Source organism: Tachysurus fulvidraco, chromosome 14, assembly GCF_022655615.1.
Source record: "Tachysurus fulvidraco isolate hzauxx_2018 chromosome 14, HZAU_PFXX_2.0, whole genome shotgun sequence".
Taxonomy (NCBI): domain Eukaryota; kingdom Metazoa; phylum Chordata; class Actinopteri; order Siluriformes; family Bagridae; genus Tachysurus; species Tachysurus fulvidraco.
This window is the reverse complement of record NC_062531.1, coordinates 20,964,298-20,985,137: the sequence shown is the minus strand read 5'-3', so window position 1 is coordinate 20,985,137 and position 20,840 is coordinate 20,964,298. Positions and strand designations below refer to the sequence as shown.

General features: G+C 36.9%; 2 protein-coding genes across 11 annotated transcripts in view; both read right to left on the bottom strand.

Moving 5' to 3' along the window:
• Nucleotides 1–543: 543 nt before the first annotated feature.
• On the bottom strand, nucleotides 544–12,354 carry rer1 (retention in endoplasmic reticulum sorting receptor 1). 5 transcript variants are annotated; one of them, XM_027167274.2, is made up of 8 exons: nucleotides 12,199–12,354; nucleotides 9,444–9,529; nucleotides 8,826–8,930; nucleotides 7,711–7,810; nucleotides 5,965–6,043; nucleotides 2,098–2,233; nucleotides 1,929–1,983; nucleotides 544–994 (listed from the first exon to the last, which is right to left on the bottom strand). In XM_027167274.2, the coding sequence occupies exons 2-8, from the start codon at nucleotides 9,522–9,524 to the stop codon at nucleotides 984–986; spliced, it is 567 nt and encodes a 188-aa protein (XP_027023075.1). In that variant the 5' UTR covers nucleotides 9,525–9,529; nucleotides 12,199–12,354; the 3' UTR covers nucleotides 544–983. The 5 variants fall into 5 exon arrangements, 4 of the variants coding, with proteins under 4 accessions (XP_027023075.1, XP_027023073.1, XP_027023074.1 ...); XR_003443871.2 differs by lacking the exon at nucleotides 12,199–12,354 and having other exon boundaries at nucleotides 544–734; nucleotides 864–1,983; nucleotides 9,444–9,525; XM_027167272.2 differs by having other exon boundaries at nucleotides 544–1,983.
• Nucleotides 12,355–16,111: 3,757 nt separating this feature from the next.
• The window catches only part of tp73 (tumor protein p73), a 32,491-nt gene continuing 27,762 nt past the window's right edge, over nucleotides 16,112–20,840 (bottom strand). For 4 of the 6 annotated variants that reach the window (XM_047823087.1, XM_027166899.2, XM_027166896.2 and 1 more), the window contains 2 exons: nucleotides 18,850–18,943; nucleotides 16,112–18,039 (listed from right to left, as the gene is read on the bottom strand). In XM_047823087.1, coding sequence (XP_047679043.1) covers nucleotides 17,713–18,039; nucleotides 18,850–18,943 — 421 coding nt within the window. In that variant the 3' untranslated portion in view covers nucleotides 16,112–17,712. Of the gene's footprint in view, nucleotides 18,040–18,849; nucleotides 18,990–20,840 lie in introns of all 6 variants that reach the window. The other 2 variants (XM_047823088.1, XM_047823089.1) reach the window with 1 other exon arrangement.

Below are 20,840 nucleotides of genomic sequence, written 5' to 3'. Positions count from 1 at the left end.
TTGCACGTAGCTACACAAAGCGCTGAATAACAGAAGCTGCGTAATGTAATCCGTGTGTTAGGAATGGTGACACAAATCACAACCCTTTTTCCATACCTTCCAGGGTATCCAGTCAGTCAGAACCGAAGCCCAACTTAGTGAGAAGTTTCCAAAGATAACGTCAATCATTACTGAGGGCTGTTTCCTGTATGATCATTGTATGAGTAAGTGTTACACCTATGGGCATGTCTGCAAAAGAAGTCATCCAGTGTTGAAGAGCTGCCCCTGGTTGTGGATCCGGTGGCCATATTACGGACATAACAAATCAAGTGTTCAAGCAAGCAAATCATAAACACTCCGACTAAACCATACAAGACATAATGTAGACCCATAATTATTTGAACGATTAAGAATAACAATGACTAATTCCATTGACCATTCCATAATTCCAATAATAAATAATGCAGCAATACTGCGCTAGCTTAGCTTTGGTCATTTACTATCTTGCACCTTAAAAAAAATGTTTAGCTTTAACATGAAAACAAAGGAAAAGAAACTCAATACTTGAAGGGACACTGTCTTTTAATAGCATTTGGAGTGAAAAATTTACAGTGTAGTTATTAAAATCATTTTCTTTTGAACAGTAACACAAGTAAACCAAAGACATGCAATGCCTTTAATGAGAAATGTACAGATCTAGTATTCAATTTATGTATTTTAATTTAATGTCAAAATTAACACCTGGAATCACATGTCTAAAGAAAGAAGAAAAAAAAGGACATTCAAAATAATCTCAATTTACCTTTTAAAATATACATATATTTATATATAAACCCCCATAAAACATTATGCACATTAATAGGAAAAAACGTTTTGATCCTCACCTACAGTGCTGAAAAAAACCTCTCTCTATGTTAGCAGTTAGGGTCCAGAACAATGTAAATTAAAAGAATAAATGTCAACTCTCTTCATCCATTTCTTACATTTTAAAGCCCTCAAGACTCTTATGTTTCCTCTGAAAAAGAAGAGAGAGAGAAAAAAGGTTTTGTTTGGAATGATATAACTATTACAATGTACAGCTAAGATCTACTGAAGCATCAAAATACAGTTCAACTTAATGATCAGGGGGATTTAAGATATAACTAGTTAATAAATTACAAGCTGCTAGAAATGATTTTACTAGGCACAAAGTATATATACAAAAAGAAAACTAGAGAATGCACATTCAAGAAAGGCGGCGGATCACATGTGGTGAATATGTTGGGCACTAGCATCGAAGCATCTTGCTGTTTTACATCTAAATACTGAATCTGTTGTTTATTTCAGTGAAGAGTGCTAAGAGAAAGTACTTCAGTGCAACTGCGTATGAATAATCAGGTTTTTAATGACAGATTTTTGGAGGCTGATGAAGATCTGACCCTTTTTTTTTTTTTTTGATGATCTATAATTTCTACATAATGATCACCTAATGATTAATGAAATCAGATCCTATGGTTTCTAGTATTACTCGAAAGGCGAATGCTGATGAAAAAGCCCAAGCTGGAGGGCTCACTTTTTAGCATTAGCATCATCATAGCACAGTGTGAATATGCTCGGGTTTTCCTCCTCGCTATCAAACTCAAGTCTGGGTACACAAGACAATAGGCACCGCACGCATTCGTCACACTTTAGTGTGAATCTTTGCAAGAACTTAAAACTTCATGCGTTTTCAATTCAAAGGCAGCAATAATCAGCCAACACTGTCATCATGGATCAAAACTCTTTTTCGATAAGCCTACTTTTTTTCTTTCTTTTTTTTTGCATCCCCACAAACCAAAAAAACAAAAACAAAAAAAAAACGTACAAAACTTCAACCCCTGTACGCACCATTCTTCATCAATAACTTTAATTAGACTGAAGGGAAAAGGAGGGATTTTAACTAGCAAAAGCTTTCCCTGTGTCGTCCTTGCCTCTGTATGTCCTCTTCCCATGTGTGAAGGGCAGGTACCTATATTTAACCATATGCTGTGGACAGAAAGAGAAAAAGATCAGCAGTCAAACAAAAGAACTTTGACAGTTACTGTAAAACCTAAAACAGAGTGAATGCATCCTACTTGACAAGTATGAATTGGGACAAACCTTGATCTGACGCTTCATGGTGATGCAGAAGAGCATGATGAAGTACATGACAAGGATTGGCCAGAAAACTGGCACGTTGAATGCTTCAAAGAACGTGCAAATCATAGCGACGATGATGCCTTTCGTCGCAGAATGCCTGAATCAACAAACAAGAATACACATTATTATGGGATATGATCCCCACTGACCACTGATATAATCCCCAGCTGAAAATGTGCCATTTGGGAGCCCATGAATAAGAATAATCGTAATGGTTATGACGTACATGGACGGCAGAATAATCTGAAAAAGACTGATTTAGCAGCATCTAAAGTCTTGGGCTAATTAGTGAGAAAATATATGGACAATATACAGACGATTGTTAAATGATATAGAAAGAACTAAAATACCACAGAGCCGTGTAAAAATATTTAGCAAATTCTCTCTTAAAAATCTTTTCAAAGTTTTTCAGTACTTCAGAATTACACCTTCGATTGAAGGGTAAGTTAAGTCTTTAAATAAAAGGGGAACACGGCGTTTCTGAACACTTTTCTTTCTAAAATATGATTCAAGCTTTTGAATTCTCTTGCATTTCTTGAGGCAACATGTTATAAATAAACCAGATCATATCCAGTTTAATAATTTATGCTCATTTTGATAATTATTTTTGATCATTTATGCTCATTCTTGGTTTCTGCAGGTTAGTCTGTGGGGTATGTAAGTATCTACTGTATGTATGTACTGTATGTATGCAAGTACGTACTATACTCTATGTATGTAGGTATATACTGTATGTGTGCATGCATGTATGGGTTTATTTGCCCCTAAAAAATTGGAGCTCATTGGAAAGTTTTAAAAACCAGCTCTAATCAAACACTACTTTCCTCAGCCAAAATCATTTTATAAGACTAGTGGTTTTCTGAAATTATAAACAAAGCCACAACTGACCTGTTGAGCAAATGCACTTCTGTCTTTTTACTTGTCACTCAAATGATTTCACACACTTGTTAAGTGCATTTCAGGACATTTTTTCATACTAAAACAGTGAAGAAATGTCCATGACTTCCCTGTGGTTAATAAACATATAGTCTATTTTATACTCAGGTTGTCATATATGCTGTTCTCAGCCACTAACTAGGTTTGATCTTTCTTAAATTTTAAAAGAAAGTCACACGGTCACCCCTGACCTCATTCATTTCGATCAAATAACTTTCATATAAACATCTCTCTGCTCTTCAAGTTGGTTTATATATTTTAACAAAAAACAAAAAAAAAAACAAACAAAAAAAAAAACTAAAGTGAAACCAGGGGCTTAAACCAAGAGTAGACAGGCTTGAAAAGGGTATGGGTTCAAATGAAAGATGCCGAGGGGTAAGCTATTTAACAAAGAGATAAAAAAAAAACCAAAACAACAAAAAAAAAAAACAGGAAATTAAAGCTGAAATTCTAATCTACGGTCTTTGTCTTCAGTGTATAGCTGAAATGATAAAATATCTGGCCTTGCTGTCTTATTACTTTACTCTATGTGTATGTATTTTGAACATGTCTGTGTGAAACAAAGACGTAAGAGTGGCAGAGAGACCTGGATATTCTGGCTTTAAAGCTTCTTTAGCCTTTAGCAGACTTCATAAGTGTAAACAGCGAGTGGATGAGAGGGATCCTCAGCTGTTAGCCCATCCACAGGGAGATGAGATCTGTCCCTATGAGTTTCTGGGTTGTCGTGATCAGGCACCACAGCTAAGCAGCAGGTTAGGATGCTCTCCACTGTACACATATACAAGCTTTTCACGATCCCCGATGACGTGTCAAACTCTTCAGGAATTACAGCCTCTGCCAGGATAGGTTCTCATTTACACGGTCACCCAGGAACTTGTGGTTACTCACTCTTTCCATCTCCGATCAGCAGGGGTGTGCGATGTCTCTTCATTACCGGTGATCATCTGCAAATTTAATGTTAGTGTTCTCTGTAAGATCTTGGATTGAATGTCTGAAGAACCTCAGGCTGAAACAAATCTTTTTGGGATGCCTGTATTCGTGATGAGTGTCAGAGATCTACTTGCCAAGGTGGACCATCTCGTGCTTTCAAGTTCTGGATCCAGTTGCAGAGGATAGAAGACAGGGCAAGTCGAGGTAGCTCAGTGTAATATTGGAAGCGCTGATTGTAGCAGAGAGTGACTATAACCACTGAATAGCCTTGTGAAATAGATCTCCAAGTAGGAGATCATCATTTGTAAGACTGTTGAGACTCTCTATTGTAAGGTGTCGAGAGCTATGTTGGCGAGAACGTGTGTTTTTATCAAACTCTCAAAGCACTTCATGAGTGCTAGAGTGATGACACTGGTTTGTAGTCATTTAAGCAAGCAACTGAAGTTTCTTGAAAAAAGAAAATATTTTAGTGGGGTTTTTTTTATATAGTTATAGTGGTGGATAAATTGAAGTCAGCTGTAATGTTAGACAGTCTGAAGTGCACATGCTGAGAGTCCCCCCAGCTTTCTGTGATCTGTGATACGTGCAAGTTCACATATTTCTGTTGTCATCCGTGGTGCAATGACTATGATGACAAAACAAACATCTAGCAAAACCTTCCTGGAATCTTGAGCAAAGATGTCTCACCTGTATTCTGACTGAACAGCAAGTTACTTCTGATGAATAGGGCAGTGAAATGAATAAATGTGACTATTCACACATCTTCACATTTTCCTCATTCCTCCTGTTTCAATATTAATGTAGTGCTGAGTAAAACGAGACGCTGGGTTACTCTAACAAGAGCTCTGAAAATAGTGCAGCAATTCAATTTAGAGTACATTAAAATAAACCTAATATTCAAGACTAAATACAGTACATCTCTATAACAGCAGCTGATTCAGAGCTGGTAGAAGATATTAAAGAATTATGGTTTCCAGAATTCCTTTAGGACAGAGGCCCTTGGAATTGCTAGGATTTTTTGTTTTGCCATGCAGCAGCTCTTTTTTCTGTGAATCTGTAACTAGTAAAATGAAGCCGGACGTCAAATTACTTGTGACTACTCATAAGTAGTAAGTAGACACTTGACAATAACAGATTTGTGTCAATTCCGCCCACAGTGCATTACTGGTTCATATTCGTCAAGTCTCTAGAACTCTACAGGAAAGATGAATACCGTTCTTTGCTAAATACATTCCCTTATGTGGTGTTTTTATGATAGTAGTGGAGACTGCTGTCTAGCAGAACAACAATATTTTGCTCAAAGGGTTAGTGATCAGAAGGTTGGGGGTTTAAGCCCCAGGATCACCAAGTTGCCACTGATGTACACTTGAATGAGATCCTTAACAATTTCATGCACGGTGGTGATACTGAACGCCTTGTTTCTCTTTCATGGGCAGAGCAAATAAAAAAATAAAAAAAAAAAAAAAAAAAAAAAAATCACAGAGCAGACTGAAAAATGGTTACCAAGAAAATCCAGAAAAATCCTTTCTTTGGTTTAAATTCATTCGCTAACTGTAAAGGGAAACACTTTAAGCTTTAGTACTCCATAACAATCTAAAATCGTAAATAAGTATGCAATTTTTAACATGACATCGTTTATTAATTTTAAATGCACAGTGTCATGTTTGGATATGTTGCCTGCGCAATTTACAGCGGTATTACCCCACACTGAAATATTGCATTAATTCTTAAGAACATGCACAAACAATGTGGCAATCAACAGCAATCAGTAGCAATCAAAGGCACCTTCTATTAAAAAACTGAAAAGTGAAGCAAGAGTTTTTTGTTTTTTTTTAAATCAACTGGCGAGAAAACATACTGTACTGATGCACAGGTCAGAAAGAAGACACAACATACGAGACACATCAGAAAGTGAAATTTCTCCATCCAGTGTAATCTGGTTTAGATAAAAAATAAACTCACCAGAATTTAAACTCCGGTAGCCTTCTGATGAACGGCCTGAACTCCTCGTTCTGCTTTGTAGGAAGTGATGGACCATCATCTTAAATAATAATAATTTAAAAAAAAAACAGGGGGGGAAAAAAACATTAAAAAAAATAAGTCACCTAGAAGCTGATAAAAACAATTACATGCAATTATACCACAGTACAAAAATATCGATGACAATCTAATTTAATAATAAACGGATAATATTGTTTAGTACCCCAAAAAAACAATTGTTGATGTAGCGACTCCTTCCGCAAAAAAAAAAAAAAGGTTTAACGTTTTTAAAGAGTCTCTAATCTCTAGTACTTTGCAGGAATCAGAGGTAAAGCTGTTCATTTTCTCAATTAAAAAAGTTTTCAGGCCACTTCGTGGTTCCTCGTTAGCATTAAAATCGGATTATTTTTTGCCTTATAAAATGAGAGAAAGAAGGAACATCCTACTTTAAGAGACTGGAGTGAGAATGTCTTTATAGCTGCTATAGCACGTCATAACCTTTACCTTTAGTAACACCTTTTGATGATTAAAAAATAATAATAATAAAATCGCACTCTCTGTAATACAAAAATTGTATTCGATAGCAAACACCTGTTGTACAAGGAATAAATGCCACCTACTGTTGTTTATTTTTCTTATAACCGTATGCCTGTCAAGTGAAAAAGACAGATGTCTGACTGATTAAACAGGGTGTCTGTGTTTACAGTGATGAACAATCATGTCAGAATTAATGTCAAAAGACTCACCACACTTTTCACCATCACCCAATCTTAAAAATACTTTCAAATTGTTTTGCATCTTTTAATTGCAATACCGGCTCTTAAAATAATGCAGAACATGCTGAATCAAATACGGCTAGGAATTAACGGAATATATTGTTAAGACGTGATTTGCTTGGAATTTTCTGCCCGGTTCATTCGATGAGGAAGTGCTCGGACGCACAAAGTGCACGGATGTTGCTTGATGCACGAAAATGAAAAAACATACACAGGTTAGGAAACTCGGTGTGACGCAACTGAGGTTTTAGTGGTCCCCTGAACCAGCAGCATTTAGGACATTTCTCACCGACCGGACCAGCTGTTACTTTCCAGACTCCAGTTTGTCACACACCTGAACAAACAAGACTTAAAGCACCCAACTGTTGTTCCTGCTAACACTTTTACATAACAGTACCATCCATGAATATCCTCTGTCACCGCTCTGTCATGTGCTCACGTAAGTAAGGAATAAAACAATAACAGCATGTGCTTTATTCCTCTTGCACAACAGCAACTGGCAGACACAACATTTTATTGTGTATTCTAATTGGAGAACGACAGCATACTTTGAACCATTTACGGTTACGTTGACTGTTGCGGAATAAGATAAGTAGGTTCACCTTATCAGTGATGTTATAACCAATAGACCCTTTACCAGGCTTTCTTTTCTCCCCTGCAAAGTTAACAAGACAAATACAAGCAGCTTCTACATCTGAAGGTTCATATTTACATGTGATTTACACAGCCGGCCTGATAGAGCTTTGTGCAGCTGGTCTGATCATGCCTTATCCTGCTCTATCTTGTCGGTGTGTTTAGTATAGCTCATTAAACTGCCATGTGTGGGTTTTCATCTAGGTCAGTTGTTTCTCCGAAACTGTGCATTATGCACGTTAATTGAAATGTAGTGTTGTGTATAAAATTGTGCACAAAATCAATAAGGCAAGTGAGCAGGAACCTCGCTTCAACTAACCTGGGTCATCCAGCAATGATGGGTCCACTTTTGGCGAAAGAAAAGCAATGAACAGATTGAGATGGTAGATTCCAAGAGCATATGTGACTATGTACCACCCCTGAAACACAAGAGACAAACAAGCACAACATGATGACTTTGTTCTAAAGCCTATACAATTAAAACTCATGATATATCTATATTGAAATGATCTATTATCGCTCTTATATATTCACTGATGTTGAATGCTTGACCATTGACTTGACTGATGTTAAACTGACTAATACTAAATCCCCGAAATTTCAGTGGCATTTGACGTAGTCAATCACGAGACACTCTTGTCCACCATCAGGAGTCTTGGAATTAGTGGAGCAGCATGGATATGGTTTGCTTCCTACCTGGATGGTGGCTCCTATCATGGAAGTGATCAATAGGTGAAGACCCACCTCATTCTGCAACACTTACTGTCCCGGATTGTTTTACGTATTTAAACCAAAAGGAAAAAAAAAAATTCCTCCCAACAGAGTTTGTAGGCTGATGATATCTTAATTCTGTGACCTAGTGTTGATAAAGACTGCCTGCCAGACAAGCCAATGCCATAAGATGAAGTGATTCCCTTTACACCAGGGGTCGGCAACCTTAAACACTCAAAGAGCCATTTGGACCCGTTTCCCACAGAAAAAAAAAAAAAACACAGGGCGCCACAAAACCCTTTTGACATCTAAAATGAAGATAACATGGCATATATCGTTTTTTACCTTTATGGAAACTATAGAAAAACCTGTAGTGTGTTGCATTTATGAAATCAATGAACTGCTACCGAGTATACGAGTTTTTATTTCTGCAGGCAAACAAAAATATTTGAAAGAGTTTGAACTAACCTTAACAAAAAAGACGCTGGGGTGAGGGTTACTTTCAAATAAAATGTTCAATGTCTAATTGAGTCAATTCAATACAGCTTTGTACATTTTTAATACTCTGAATAAGTAACCGAACTAGTGTGCCATTTTTATCAGTGCCCACAATGTCATGCATCAATGCATTCACCATGAGGGGATGTACAGCTCCAAAAAATTGTGACGTTAAAATGTGAAGTAATTTTAAATGGGGGATATGATCTGTGTGATACTACTTACCTGTAGTATATACACTCTGATCATGTATATTGCTGTAAGGATAAGCGTGACCGCCCACCGTACTGCTGAGAACGGAGTCGACTTGTCCAACCATGACTGGTAGATCTACAACAGATACAGTGTGTGTGAGTGAGTGAGTGAGTGTGAGTGGTTAAAAAACAACTTACAAACTTAATTAAACTGTTACTAAGCTTTTTGAAGCAGGGGCTACACATTTAAAGGTTGTCGTTAAATATCTGTATTACGTAGACAGAGCAGGCAAAACATAGATCATATGGGATTTTGTTGTTAAAAAGGTTAACTGTGATCAGAAGCGGCATTTATTGCAGCGCATTAGAGAAAATGTTTGATCACGTGCGTATGTGGAGCCGAATCTGTTTGATTCAACACCTACTGTAGTCCTAGTGTGACAGCACCATCTATCTGATAAATGTAACACAGCAGAATGAATGCGACAAATGGGTTCATTTAAAAAGTTGCCTTGACGATCTGTCAGGCTGTAGATTACCGGTGTCTGACTTAAAAGGTGATCTGATTCGACACCTAATATAAATCTACACATAAAGAACAATGACTAATAGAGTTTCCTTATCCTATTATTTTGGGGAGCACACTCACCTGTCCAAGACGTGTGAAGAAGCTTGCTATGACGGATGGTTTCCCATGGATGGTTTCAGCAGAACTGTCTCCTTCTGACATTCTATCTGAATACAAAGCAGATTCAACATCTGGATTAATGTGTCACAGCTGCAGCACAAGGCAACATAACTAATTTAAGGCTAAAATAGTGTGCTCTTCTTACGAGGAAGGGCAATAAACAAAACAGTCTGGAAGCACAGCCTGGACTTAAATTAGCATGCAAATTACAAATCACCACCAGTGAGCCTAGCAGATACAGGGACAATCTTCAGAGTGTAGATGTTTCTGGTAATATCAGGGTTAGGTGGCATTCAGAAGCTTATATATTATCTATAAGAACAGACTTGACAGTGGCTCGAGCTGCCATGTTTATATTAACGCACCTGCTATGATATAGTTTCTGTAGTGAGAACTACAACAGGGATTTGTATGGCAAACACTTCACGTAAACCAATAACAAAAAAAAAACAACAACAACAAACAGATAAAAGGAATAAAGCACTTCAGGAATTGCTGTTAATGGAACATAATTAACTTGGAGGTGGTAACAGTGACTCGGCTTTGCGTTCAGCCACGTCCCACAATTTGTGTAACGATACTCCGCCAAATGTTTTATTTCTTACATAACACATTAATACATAAGCTTCACAAAGAATTCCATAAAACTGAAATTATAATGATTCCTTGGGAGTCACAGAGAAAACCTTGAAAGTAGATATTCTGACATTTCCAGCCAATTTTGCCTTCATTGGGAACACGCAGATCGCAGACGTACTAGTATAACTCCCTTGTAAAACCTTGAAAAAAATAAATAAAATAATTCTGATACAAATTGTATCAGTTGCAGCTGTTCGTTTTTACGGTACGATTTCCTGCTCCAAAAACATTAGCGTTTCAGATTATCGCTGTGTTATTCGTCCATTTTAAAACACACAAGTTGGCGGATAACATTTTTAAGATAGGTAACTAGATAAATAAACAGACAGACAGTCAGTCACCTTTAATTATACTACTTTTTTTTTTGTTAATGTAATTTTGGAAATTGCTTTACCATAAAATCACTTACGCTTATGTTATTGTTACAATCTGAAAGAGAGAGCAGATTTGGGACTAATTAAACTTTGGTTTAATTCCATTCAGCAATGTCATGCTGTTGTGGATTTGTTTACTGTTGTGTATGATGCAATTATGAAGGTGCTAGAAGCAGCAACAGAGCTAGCAATGTATTGAGTTACCAACAGCAGTGGATTTTCAGTGCTGTTGTGTTCCTATGTACAGAGAAACACACGCTAGTCTAGGGCATGTGATAGCCTAGTGGTTAAGGTGTTGGGCTACCAAATCGGAAGGTTGTGAGTTTGATCCCAGGTCCACCAAGCTGCCACTGTTGGGCCCCTGAGTAAGGCCCTTAACCCTTAATTGCTCAGATTAATTGCTTAACCCTTAATTGCTCAGCTCAAAAAAAATGAGATAATAAAAGTCGCTCTGGATAAAGGCGTCTGCCAAATGCTGTAAATGAATGCATTCTGGAGAATCTTGAGAAATCTGATTGACATTTTAGGGACTCGGAGTCGACCACAAAAGGGATGAGAGTCAAGTACAAGAAACTTAACTCCTATTTCACTTGCATTTGGCTTTTTTTTAATGGATTTATTGTTGTTTTTTATTAGCAAACGTGTATCCTGTGAATGTCTCGGTATCGCAGTACAACAGTTTCTGATTGGATTCAGAACTTTGCTCTAAACCAGAACCATCACAGCTGCATCATTTTGTTCAGGCTTTAACGACGACACAACGAGTCACCGTTAAAGCGATAAAGAATCTGATTGCCTAAATCACGACCTTCAGAAATCAATAACGCGTTGTGTCTGACGCAGGTACACGGCTATACGAGCTAGCATTGTGCAAGTGTAGCCTGCTAGCTCAGATAGCTAACGCCTAATGTTGGTGTTAATGGGAAGTCATTATATAGCTACATCTTAATACCGAATACGTCAAGTATATTTTAAAGATGCTGTAAAATGTTTAGCCATTAAAAAGCGAATCGACGGAGCCGAGGACATTTAAAAGAAACCCGGGTTCTTTAGTAATAGCATCAGCTAGCTAACTATGCTAACTATGCTAGCTAACTCACAGTCCACTTTATTACAGCCAACTGTCACACACCATAAACCGTCGTCTTCATTTTAATGACATAACACACGATAAAAGAATCTAAAACGTTTATTTACAAAACATCAATATAACCAGCTGGATGAATACAATAACTTATACGCGCTTGTTCGTTTGATAGCACTAACCAGCTCTTTTTTCCCCCTTTTCCTTTCCTTTTTATAGAGGTTTAAAACCCAAACTGGGATTTGTAGTTTTTTTTTAAATTATATTATTATTAAAACAACACCAAACACTTTGCTGCTGCACTACGATACGCTTTATACAGTACCACACATTCGAGTATTCTGTCTAAAGTGTTTCACACCGATGACATTTCATAATTTGATCTTAAACGTCGTTATATGTTTGGATAAGAACTACAATGACCAGCCATGAAGGCAATAAAACCGGACAACTCACTTCCGGTAAAAATCGCACGAGAGGAGGTTAGAAACCTAAGTATAGTCCAGTATACTCTATATTTAAATCAGAAATAATCCTGCTTATAGAGGCATACTAAAAGGCACGGCAAACGCTGTGTTATTTACCCGAATTTGGCATAAAATCAGAAAGAATAAAGTACCTTTTCTATCCGGATGCTGCCGCTGTGTCACTCTCGGCTGCCTGTCCGCCGCTCGCGCTACTCTGCTGTGAACACGTCAGTATTTCCGCCAAGGCGAAGCTCATTCCAGACTGAAGCAATAGATCACAGAGAACTCTGGATCTTCTAGTCAACCAACCTCCCTGTTTCTATTACTATGTTTTCCTGTGGGGCAGAATGTGAGCAATGTAGGCTTTGACACACACACACACACACACACACACACACACACACACACACACACACACACACACACACACACACACACACACACAGTTATTTTTGATATGCTTTAGGATCCTTGGTTTTATCTGAGCTCACTTTTACTGTCTGTGTGAAGCTTAGCATGCTCTCCATGTAGGTGGTTCTTCTGTGAGTGGGATTAAATTTAGAGAAGACAGACACAGGAAGAACATATACCTAACACAGGCCAATGCACAGTCAGGGAAAATAGTGCATTTGTGATTTGTTAGTATTACCTGCTTCCCACTCTGCTACCCATCAATACAGTTTTTTTAATGTTTTGATTTTTCCCAGCATTAAGTGCATTGGTTTGTTTATTTTTGGCCTGCTGTTTTTATTGTAATGTGTCAGATGTGCTAGACGTTATTGGTTAATTGTAGACAAAACAAACTGAAAGTTGAGTCTAATCCATACTATAATACACACCACATATAATCTAAAGATAGATTTAATGGATCTATATATAATGATAATAATGACACCAAAAACTTAAATGATCCAAATATTATAAGGTTATTATCACCGTTGTAGTCTATCAGAAATAAAACAAGACAGTGGTAAGGTAAGAAATGAAGCTTGTTTAATAGAATCATTGTTTAAGTGAATCAATACATAACTAGATTTGTAAAGTTCGTCGCAACAAACTTTGATGTTGGCTTTGACAAAGTATTCGCAAAGGCCGGTGCTTTTTGGAGGCGAATGGACATAAGGGTTAGTGTTACTTTTGGAAGCAAGTGGACAGAAAGCTAGGGTACCAAAACATTTTGAGGTAAGTGGAGACGAGCATGTGATGTCATCCGAATACTCTTGAGGAAGTTCCCCACATTGGGACTGTGTGTTTTGATATGTCACATGTCTATGTTGTGCTAATTATTTTTTTTCACGTGACGTCACGTGACGTCATCAGAATACCCGTGAGGACGTTCCACTCATTGTTCTGAGTGTTTTGATATGTCACATGTCCGTGTTCTGCATTTTTTTATTTTCAGGTGACATCATGTGACGTCATCAGAATACCCGTCAGGACGTTCCACTCATTGTTCTGGGTGTTTTGATATGTCACATGTCCCTGTTGTTCATTTTTTTATTTTCAGGTGACGTCACGTGACGTCATCAGAATACCCGTGAGGACGTTCCCCTCATTGTTATGGGTGTTTTGATATGTCACATGTCTATGTTGTAAAACGTTTTTTGATTTTGCATATTTTGTGGGCGGGGCTGTGGGGGCTGTAAAACTTTGTTCAGAGTATCACCCTGAAGGAGCTGGCTGAGTTTGGTGTAGATTGTTCGAAAGCTTGCCGAGTTATAAACCTCCAAAATTTATAATGGCAGTCTATGGGGGGAAAAAAGGCCACTGTAACTGCCGGTACTCGGATCGCTTAGAAAAGTAATAGCATAAAACTTCAGACCAGGCTCTACAACATATCTGAATTTGGTGCATGTGGCTCGAAAGCCCTAGGAGGAGTTACTCTTGATAAATTTAATAATAATTATAAGCTTATAACGGAAAACAGAATGCTGGGTTCTACAAAGCCAACATAATGAACGATTCATCAGACTCGGTTCATTAGTTCTGCCACTAGAGGGCGCATTCGAACCGTCGTGTACAGACCAAGGAGCACAAGTGCATTTAAATAAAGGCAGCCTTGTTGTGGGGCAAATTGATGAATTTTTTTTTTGTTTGTTGTATGATGTCACTAAATTAGTATGATTTAAACATCAAATATAATATAGCAGTGTAGTGTAATTCATTTGTAGAGTATGTCAGTTTCTGTTTACATTTCTGAGATTTATAAAGAAACCCTTAATTTTTATTTAAATTTATACAGCAGAGCAATTGAGGGTTATGGGCCTTGCTCAGGGGCCCAGCAGCAGCAGCTTGGTGGACCTGGGATATGAACCCACGACCTTCCGATCAGTTGTCAAACATCTTAACCACTGAGCTACCACATCCTGTTTGTTACTAAACTAGGTTAAAAGTGAATATTCTCAGTATCCAGGTGAGACAAGATGACTTTCACTGCCCTCATCCGGCACAAGACTTGTCCTTACAGATCCAACATTCCTCACTATGAGTTCATGAGTTTCCGGAATGAATTCGTGCCTTTATGATATTACACCGTATTGTATAACAGCATTATAAATCAAAACACTCATACCGGTCTCATGCTCTATGAACATAATGTTAATTCATTGAAGACTGAATCCTTCTTTTCATAGACTAGTACATGCTGTAGTATCCATGCAGTTAAAAAAATATATATACCGTACTGTACACGCAACAGTGAAGTAAAGTAAAATATTACAGTAAACATATGGAAAACATGTATGTGGTTAAATACTGTAACATAGAACAATGTATAAAATAACACATCGTCCAGTAATTTTGCTTATTTGGCTGATGTATTTACAAAAATAAATCTAAAAAAAATACATGCATCGTTGTTGAACGGTTTTGCTCAGGGACACAATCATGACAGACACTACAACTATCTCAACTTGCATGCACTGTTTCAACCTCTTCTACCACTGAATCAACTCATTCATTAAATTAAATGGATGTGAATTATAGGGCAGGAGAACATGTGTTCAAATCCCAGTACTGTCTTGGCTGGGTGCTTAAGGTTACTGTTGTATTACTGTTGTAACTATATATATATAGTTAATATTTAGGGTATTTACTTTTAACCCAGCTGCTATTAAATGGCTATAGTTTTGTGTGTGTGTGTGTGTGTGTGTGTGTGTGTGTGTGTGTGTGTGTGTGTGTGTGTGTGTGTGTGTGTGTTGATGGTGCTGGTTTACTAATCAGAAGGTTATGAGTTTAAATCCCAGGTCCACCAAGCTACCACTTTCAGGTTACCCTCAATTGTATAAACGCCATCTGCCAAATGGCATAAATCTAAATAATTACAAATATTATTATCCAGTCTTGGATTGAATGTATTGCAGGTGCACATGCATGTACTTCTCCCCATAAACTCCTAAGACTCACCTTCAGGTCTTGATTTACAGATATCCTTACTGCTTAACTACATCCCATTTCTGTTTCACTGTCAAATCTATAGTTTCTGAAGATTAACTGAATGGGTTAAGCTATAAAAGCATTAGATGTGTTCATGATATCATGTGGATAAATGTACCAGCTTTTCTTATGTAAAGGAATCAGAGACAACAAAGGTTAAAATGAATTATAACAGGTGAATCAACAAGAAATAAGAAACAATTTTGTATAGTTAAATAGTAAAGTCGAGTGCTGATGGGTTTTCCTGTGATATTTCGCTCATTAACTGTTTTTCCGGTGCTAAAAGAACATCATCTAAATATACTATTCTCAGTCTTGTTGGTTGATGTTCTCCTGAATGAATAAAGCCAATACATTTGAAAGGGGCCTCTTTTTTTTCTCTGTGTTACAGTTTATTGCTGACATCATTATCTCTAAAATTAAAGCCCACCCAAAAGTTCATTTCTTCTGGACAAAAAACAAACAAACAAAACAAACAAAAAATAAAAACAATCAGAGCGGTTTGAAATGCCCTAGGTTGATATTAATGACAATAGATCTAATTACTATAATACACACTTTAATATTAATAAGAATAAAAAAAATCACCGTACACAATTTTGAACATAAAAAATCTCATGAATGCAGAAGTGAACAAAAAAAAAATTCTTTATTTTTTTAAAGATCTCAACTTTAAACCATTCATAAAATCTTGTATGAATATCCTGACATAATACTGATCACAATCAAAATATTACAGTGTTTACAATATACAAAAGCAATAAAGTGCTTTCTGAAGTGGAGATTAGTTAGCGCCGACTGCAAAAGCCTTGAGCACTCAGGCGTTAGTGAAACAGGATAACTGATGAATATTAACTGAGATTTGATCAGATTTGTGAAGCTTCTTTTTCAGTCTTTACTTTACTTTACAATGCGTATGTGCATTTAGTTGGTTACATTCTCGAGGAGAAAGTAAATGCGATTTGAAAATGTCTCACAACTGCCTGTTTGTAACCAAACGTATATACAATAAGGTGAAAGAGTAAGAAAAAAATGACAATCCAGTATCACGAGATCTACTTAATACTATACATTTACAAACAAGGCGGTGTTAAATGATGTAACACTGCAGCGGCAGTGCAGCGATTTAATTATTCAGGTACTGTAGCAAAACCTCTAAAAATATTTCTTAAAACTGCACAGTTAAGAAGGATCTTATTCTGTGTTCATCTAATGGAAGCAGTACATTAACATTACAATAATTCTGTTTGCCGCAGTGTTAGGAACAAAAACACAAACCATGCCATTTCGCCGTTCTGGTGAAAAAATATTTTCAATAGTTTCAGCCAATTAAAATGAATTCGAGTTTAAACGATGGAGAAATGGTTTGGCATGATAAATAAAACCTTGTCCTGCAAGGCTAATACCACACAATACAGGGATATTTTCTTATCAAGAGTTAACGCTTTAGCAAAAGCTAACTCATGTAATGCTCCAGTGTCTCGCAATGTACATTTTATGCCAAGTAAACAACATAACACTCACTAATACTAGGTTTGATATGAGACCGATCTGATTTCCTTTACAAAGTTTTACAATTTATTATCTTGACATGAAGCTAAACAGAGCTGGACGTCTGATAGTCGCCTCATTTTACTGACAGATTGTGTTTCAAATACTTAAGAAATGAAAGATTTAATATGACACTGTTATAGAGTCACTATTGTCAAATGTATCTTACTAAGGAGCCCTTTAAATTCCTTCCTAATCTAAGGTATGATTAAATTACTGTGAGGATTTCTTTCCACTGCACATAGAAAAACATTCAAAATCTAGACATAACATGATGCTATACAAACAAACAAACAAACAAAAAAAAGCTCTTCCTGTGGTTTTGTTGTAATTGTAATTTTGTTAAGGTTGTCTACATTCACTGAGCTCTGTTCTTGTTATAATACAGTCCTAACATATTTACTGTGTCCCTTAACGTGAGTTACTCTGTACAGTGTAGATGATATCATTTATAAAAATGCAAGTTATACATTAACAAAAATTCTGGGAGGAGTTTCCTGTCGCATTTACATGTTAGAAAAAGGAAGAAAAAAGGTTTGAAAGGAACTTCTTAAAAAAAAAAAAAAGATACCAAGATAGAACTGTACATTTCAGAAAGAAAGAAAGAAAGAAAGAAATGACCAGAAAAAAGTAAAGCAGCAAAACTGGCAGGGTCTCTGAGAGAGCGTTATGAAGACATCTCAGTGCATGTCGCTCTCAGCAAACTCTTCCTTAATGGAGTTTTTCCGAGTCTTGCAGTCGGGCATGTCGAAGCCGAAGTCGGGCCACTCGTCTGCTCCGGCTGTGTTGCTGCGGTTGGGGATGGTGATGGTGTGGCGCACACGAAAGTGCACTGCCTCCATGACACGCTGCCGCTGCAGTTCACCTCCAGGCCCGATTGCCATGGTGGCCATGTTACTGCTGGAGCGAATGAGCTGCTGTCCGTAATCATGGCCCTGCTTCATGTCCTGGAGGCCTCTCCAGATGGCCAGACGGAACTGCTCTGGGATCTTAAGAGCTCCAAGATCCTAAGGAGTAAACACAAAGGAGTTAGCTTCACCTTAGTTTTAAGGTCTCACTTGTTCATGTTTTCCTTTTTTTTTTCAGCTTTTCTCCTCATAGCTCCTATAAACCGAATACAATCTACTGAAGTTTGACCCACTGGGCATTTTATTTACAGTCCACTTAACACAAATCCTGTAGACTTGGTTGTTCTATAGGGGTGGGCAAAAAAATATAATTGTCATAACCCAATACTTGAAAACATCTACACAATCAAAGATATTGTTTATGTATCACAATATGTGAACTTGCTGAAGTATTGCTAGTAAAGTACAAACAAGGGCCACCGTACGTCCTATCTATAATAAAGTATAGCGTATAATACACGAGAGTAATTAACAAAGGGATGGTTTAACGTCTATTCGCTCTCCTGGTACGTATAAAACTGCATGTTGATACTAGTACGTCATGATATTTATATAGAAACATTGTCCAGCCTTCCATGTCTGAGTACACATTGGGTTCTTGTGCTTTCTAAATTAGTACTATCTTGTTGATGGCTGCTTTATCCAGTTCCTGTAAGCTTTCCTAAGGTTTGGTGCATTGATGCGTGTTCCTTACCAAAAACAGTAACACTTTACTTTACTACAAAACCAAGACTCGTGCCTGATTTCTTGCACTTTTCTATTAGTGGATTTTCATGTTAGCTGGAATCATGTTCATGATATTTAAAAAAAAAAAAAAAAAACTTTTATTTCCAGTGCGCAGTGAATTCAATTCTCAACTGGCGTCAGCTAGCGGACTCGAGTGTCACAGGTGATTGTGGTTTTGTTTACCTCCATGGAGAGGGTTTGCAGGTGGTACACACTCTGGAGGCCCTGCGATGTGAAGTAGTCGATGCAGTTTTGGCAGCCCAGGCTGGTTAAGAAGCTGTTCAGAGAAAAAAGGAATCCCACTAAGACCAAGGGGCTGCACCCTGGGAATTACAGATTCGTGCATGGACACCATTTTAACCAGACCGCAGCAGTATTTTAAAATGTCTGTAAAGAATTATTCGACAATATGCTTTACATTATAAAATAGTATAGAACAGGCTATAATCAGTTGTAATGAGGTGGTGTTCATGATCATGGAAATATGAATAATATTTCATCTCTAAACTTTGTTTCTAAATGTAGGTATCTGCTAAATTTAATGACTCAATTAAACAAAATAAAATAAAATAAAAAGCACATGCAGCTGCATTAATAATCCGTAACAACTTTTTTTGAAAGCATTCAGACTTTTATTATAAATACAAAAAAAGGTAGAAATGCTACATACAATGAAAAACATTCATCTGTTTTGATATTGTTCAACAGGAACGGGACATAAATATAGTGACATAAATATTTCCAAAGGTAGATTCCGCAACTTCTTCACATCTCTTATTGCGTGTGTGTTTTATTTTTTAACAGTTACAACCTTAGTTAATTCAATGGATATGAATTTGTCAAAGCATTCAGGTGATCAATCTGATTAGTTTATTGGATACCAATATGGAAGGGAGGGGGAAAAAAGAACGAAGGAAAGAAAATGAGAAAGAAAATAAACAATGCCTGAGGACTCTACCTTTAACGTGATACATGAAAAATACAAAATGGCAAAGAATGGATATTTATGATAATGGAGTGGCAACTGAATTGTAAAACAGTGCATCGCAATTAGACATGACAATAAAACATATTTCATGACAAAAATATGTTTTATTCGGTTATGTAAAAGAAAAAAAAAACACACCATGTGTTAGGTGCAGGCTGTGTGATTCTGCTAAACAGAACATGAGTAATGTGTACAAAGGTGTGAACCCCAGCTCAACGTAATACAATATTTTAATGGCTTGATTCATATGTATATGAGATCACACAGTACATCCAATATCATGCATGGAAACAAGTTAAAAAAAAAAAAAAAAAGTCATTTTATGTAATTATCTTATTGTATAAACAAAGATATAACGACTCGGAAAACCAAATTTATTCCATTCAGTATTCCAGGAGAAAAGCCAAAGCAAGTGATTTCTCTTAGATAAACACTTTTCTGTTTCTGACCAGCAGAACAAATATTTCAATTCTTAACGAAGTATTTACAGATGAGGGAACAGAAGAGCTGGAGTCAGAAGAACACAGACTTCCCTTCGACTTAACACATGATAGCCATAGATCCTGTGGCACAGTTCTCCAAAATGAGGATTCCACCATTATGGTGCCATTTAGCCCGGGTGACTGTGCAAACCTTTTGTTATAATGACAAAATTTTCAACACTGAATCTAATAAAACACTCATTTAACCATTCAGTGTCTTACTCCAACCTAGGCAACAATCTGTTTTCTTAAAAAATTGATTGACAATTTATTATGTTTGTTTTTGTTACTAGCAAATACAGTACACTAAATGCGGTTAAGCATACATGCTAACAGCATGAGGACCTTAATGATGTTCCAATGGTTTATCCAAAATGATAAAAAAAAAAAAAATTAAATAAAGAAGGAAAAGTTTGTTGTTTGATTGTCAGGTAATTTAAGTAATGTAGCTTCTTGTTCAAGTGATTTAAGGGAATGTTGTTGGACTAATGTGCATTTTTTGATGAACTATAAAAACGAAGACTCATGGAAAAGGATGTTTCGAATGGACGCAAAAAAAAAAACAATAAGGAAAGCAACATGCTGCTTTATAAGTGGAAGTGTTAAGCCATTTATCTGAAATGTTGGGACGCTTGTATGAAAATTTCTTTCATACATATTTGCGAATGGTTGTCGCAGTGGGACACATGGCACCTCAATCGTGG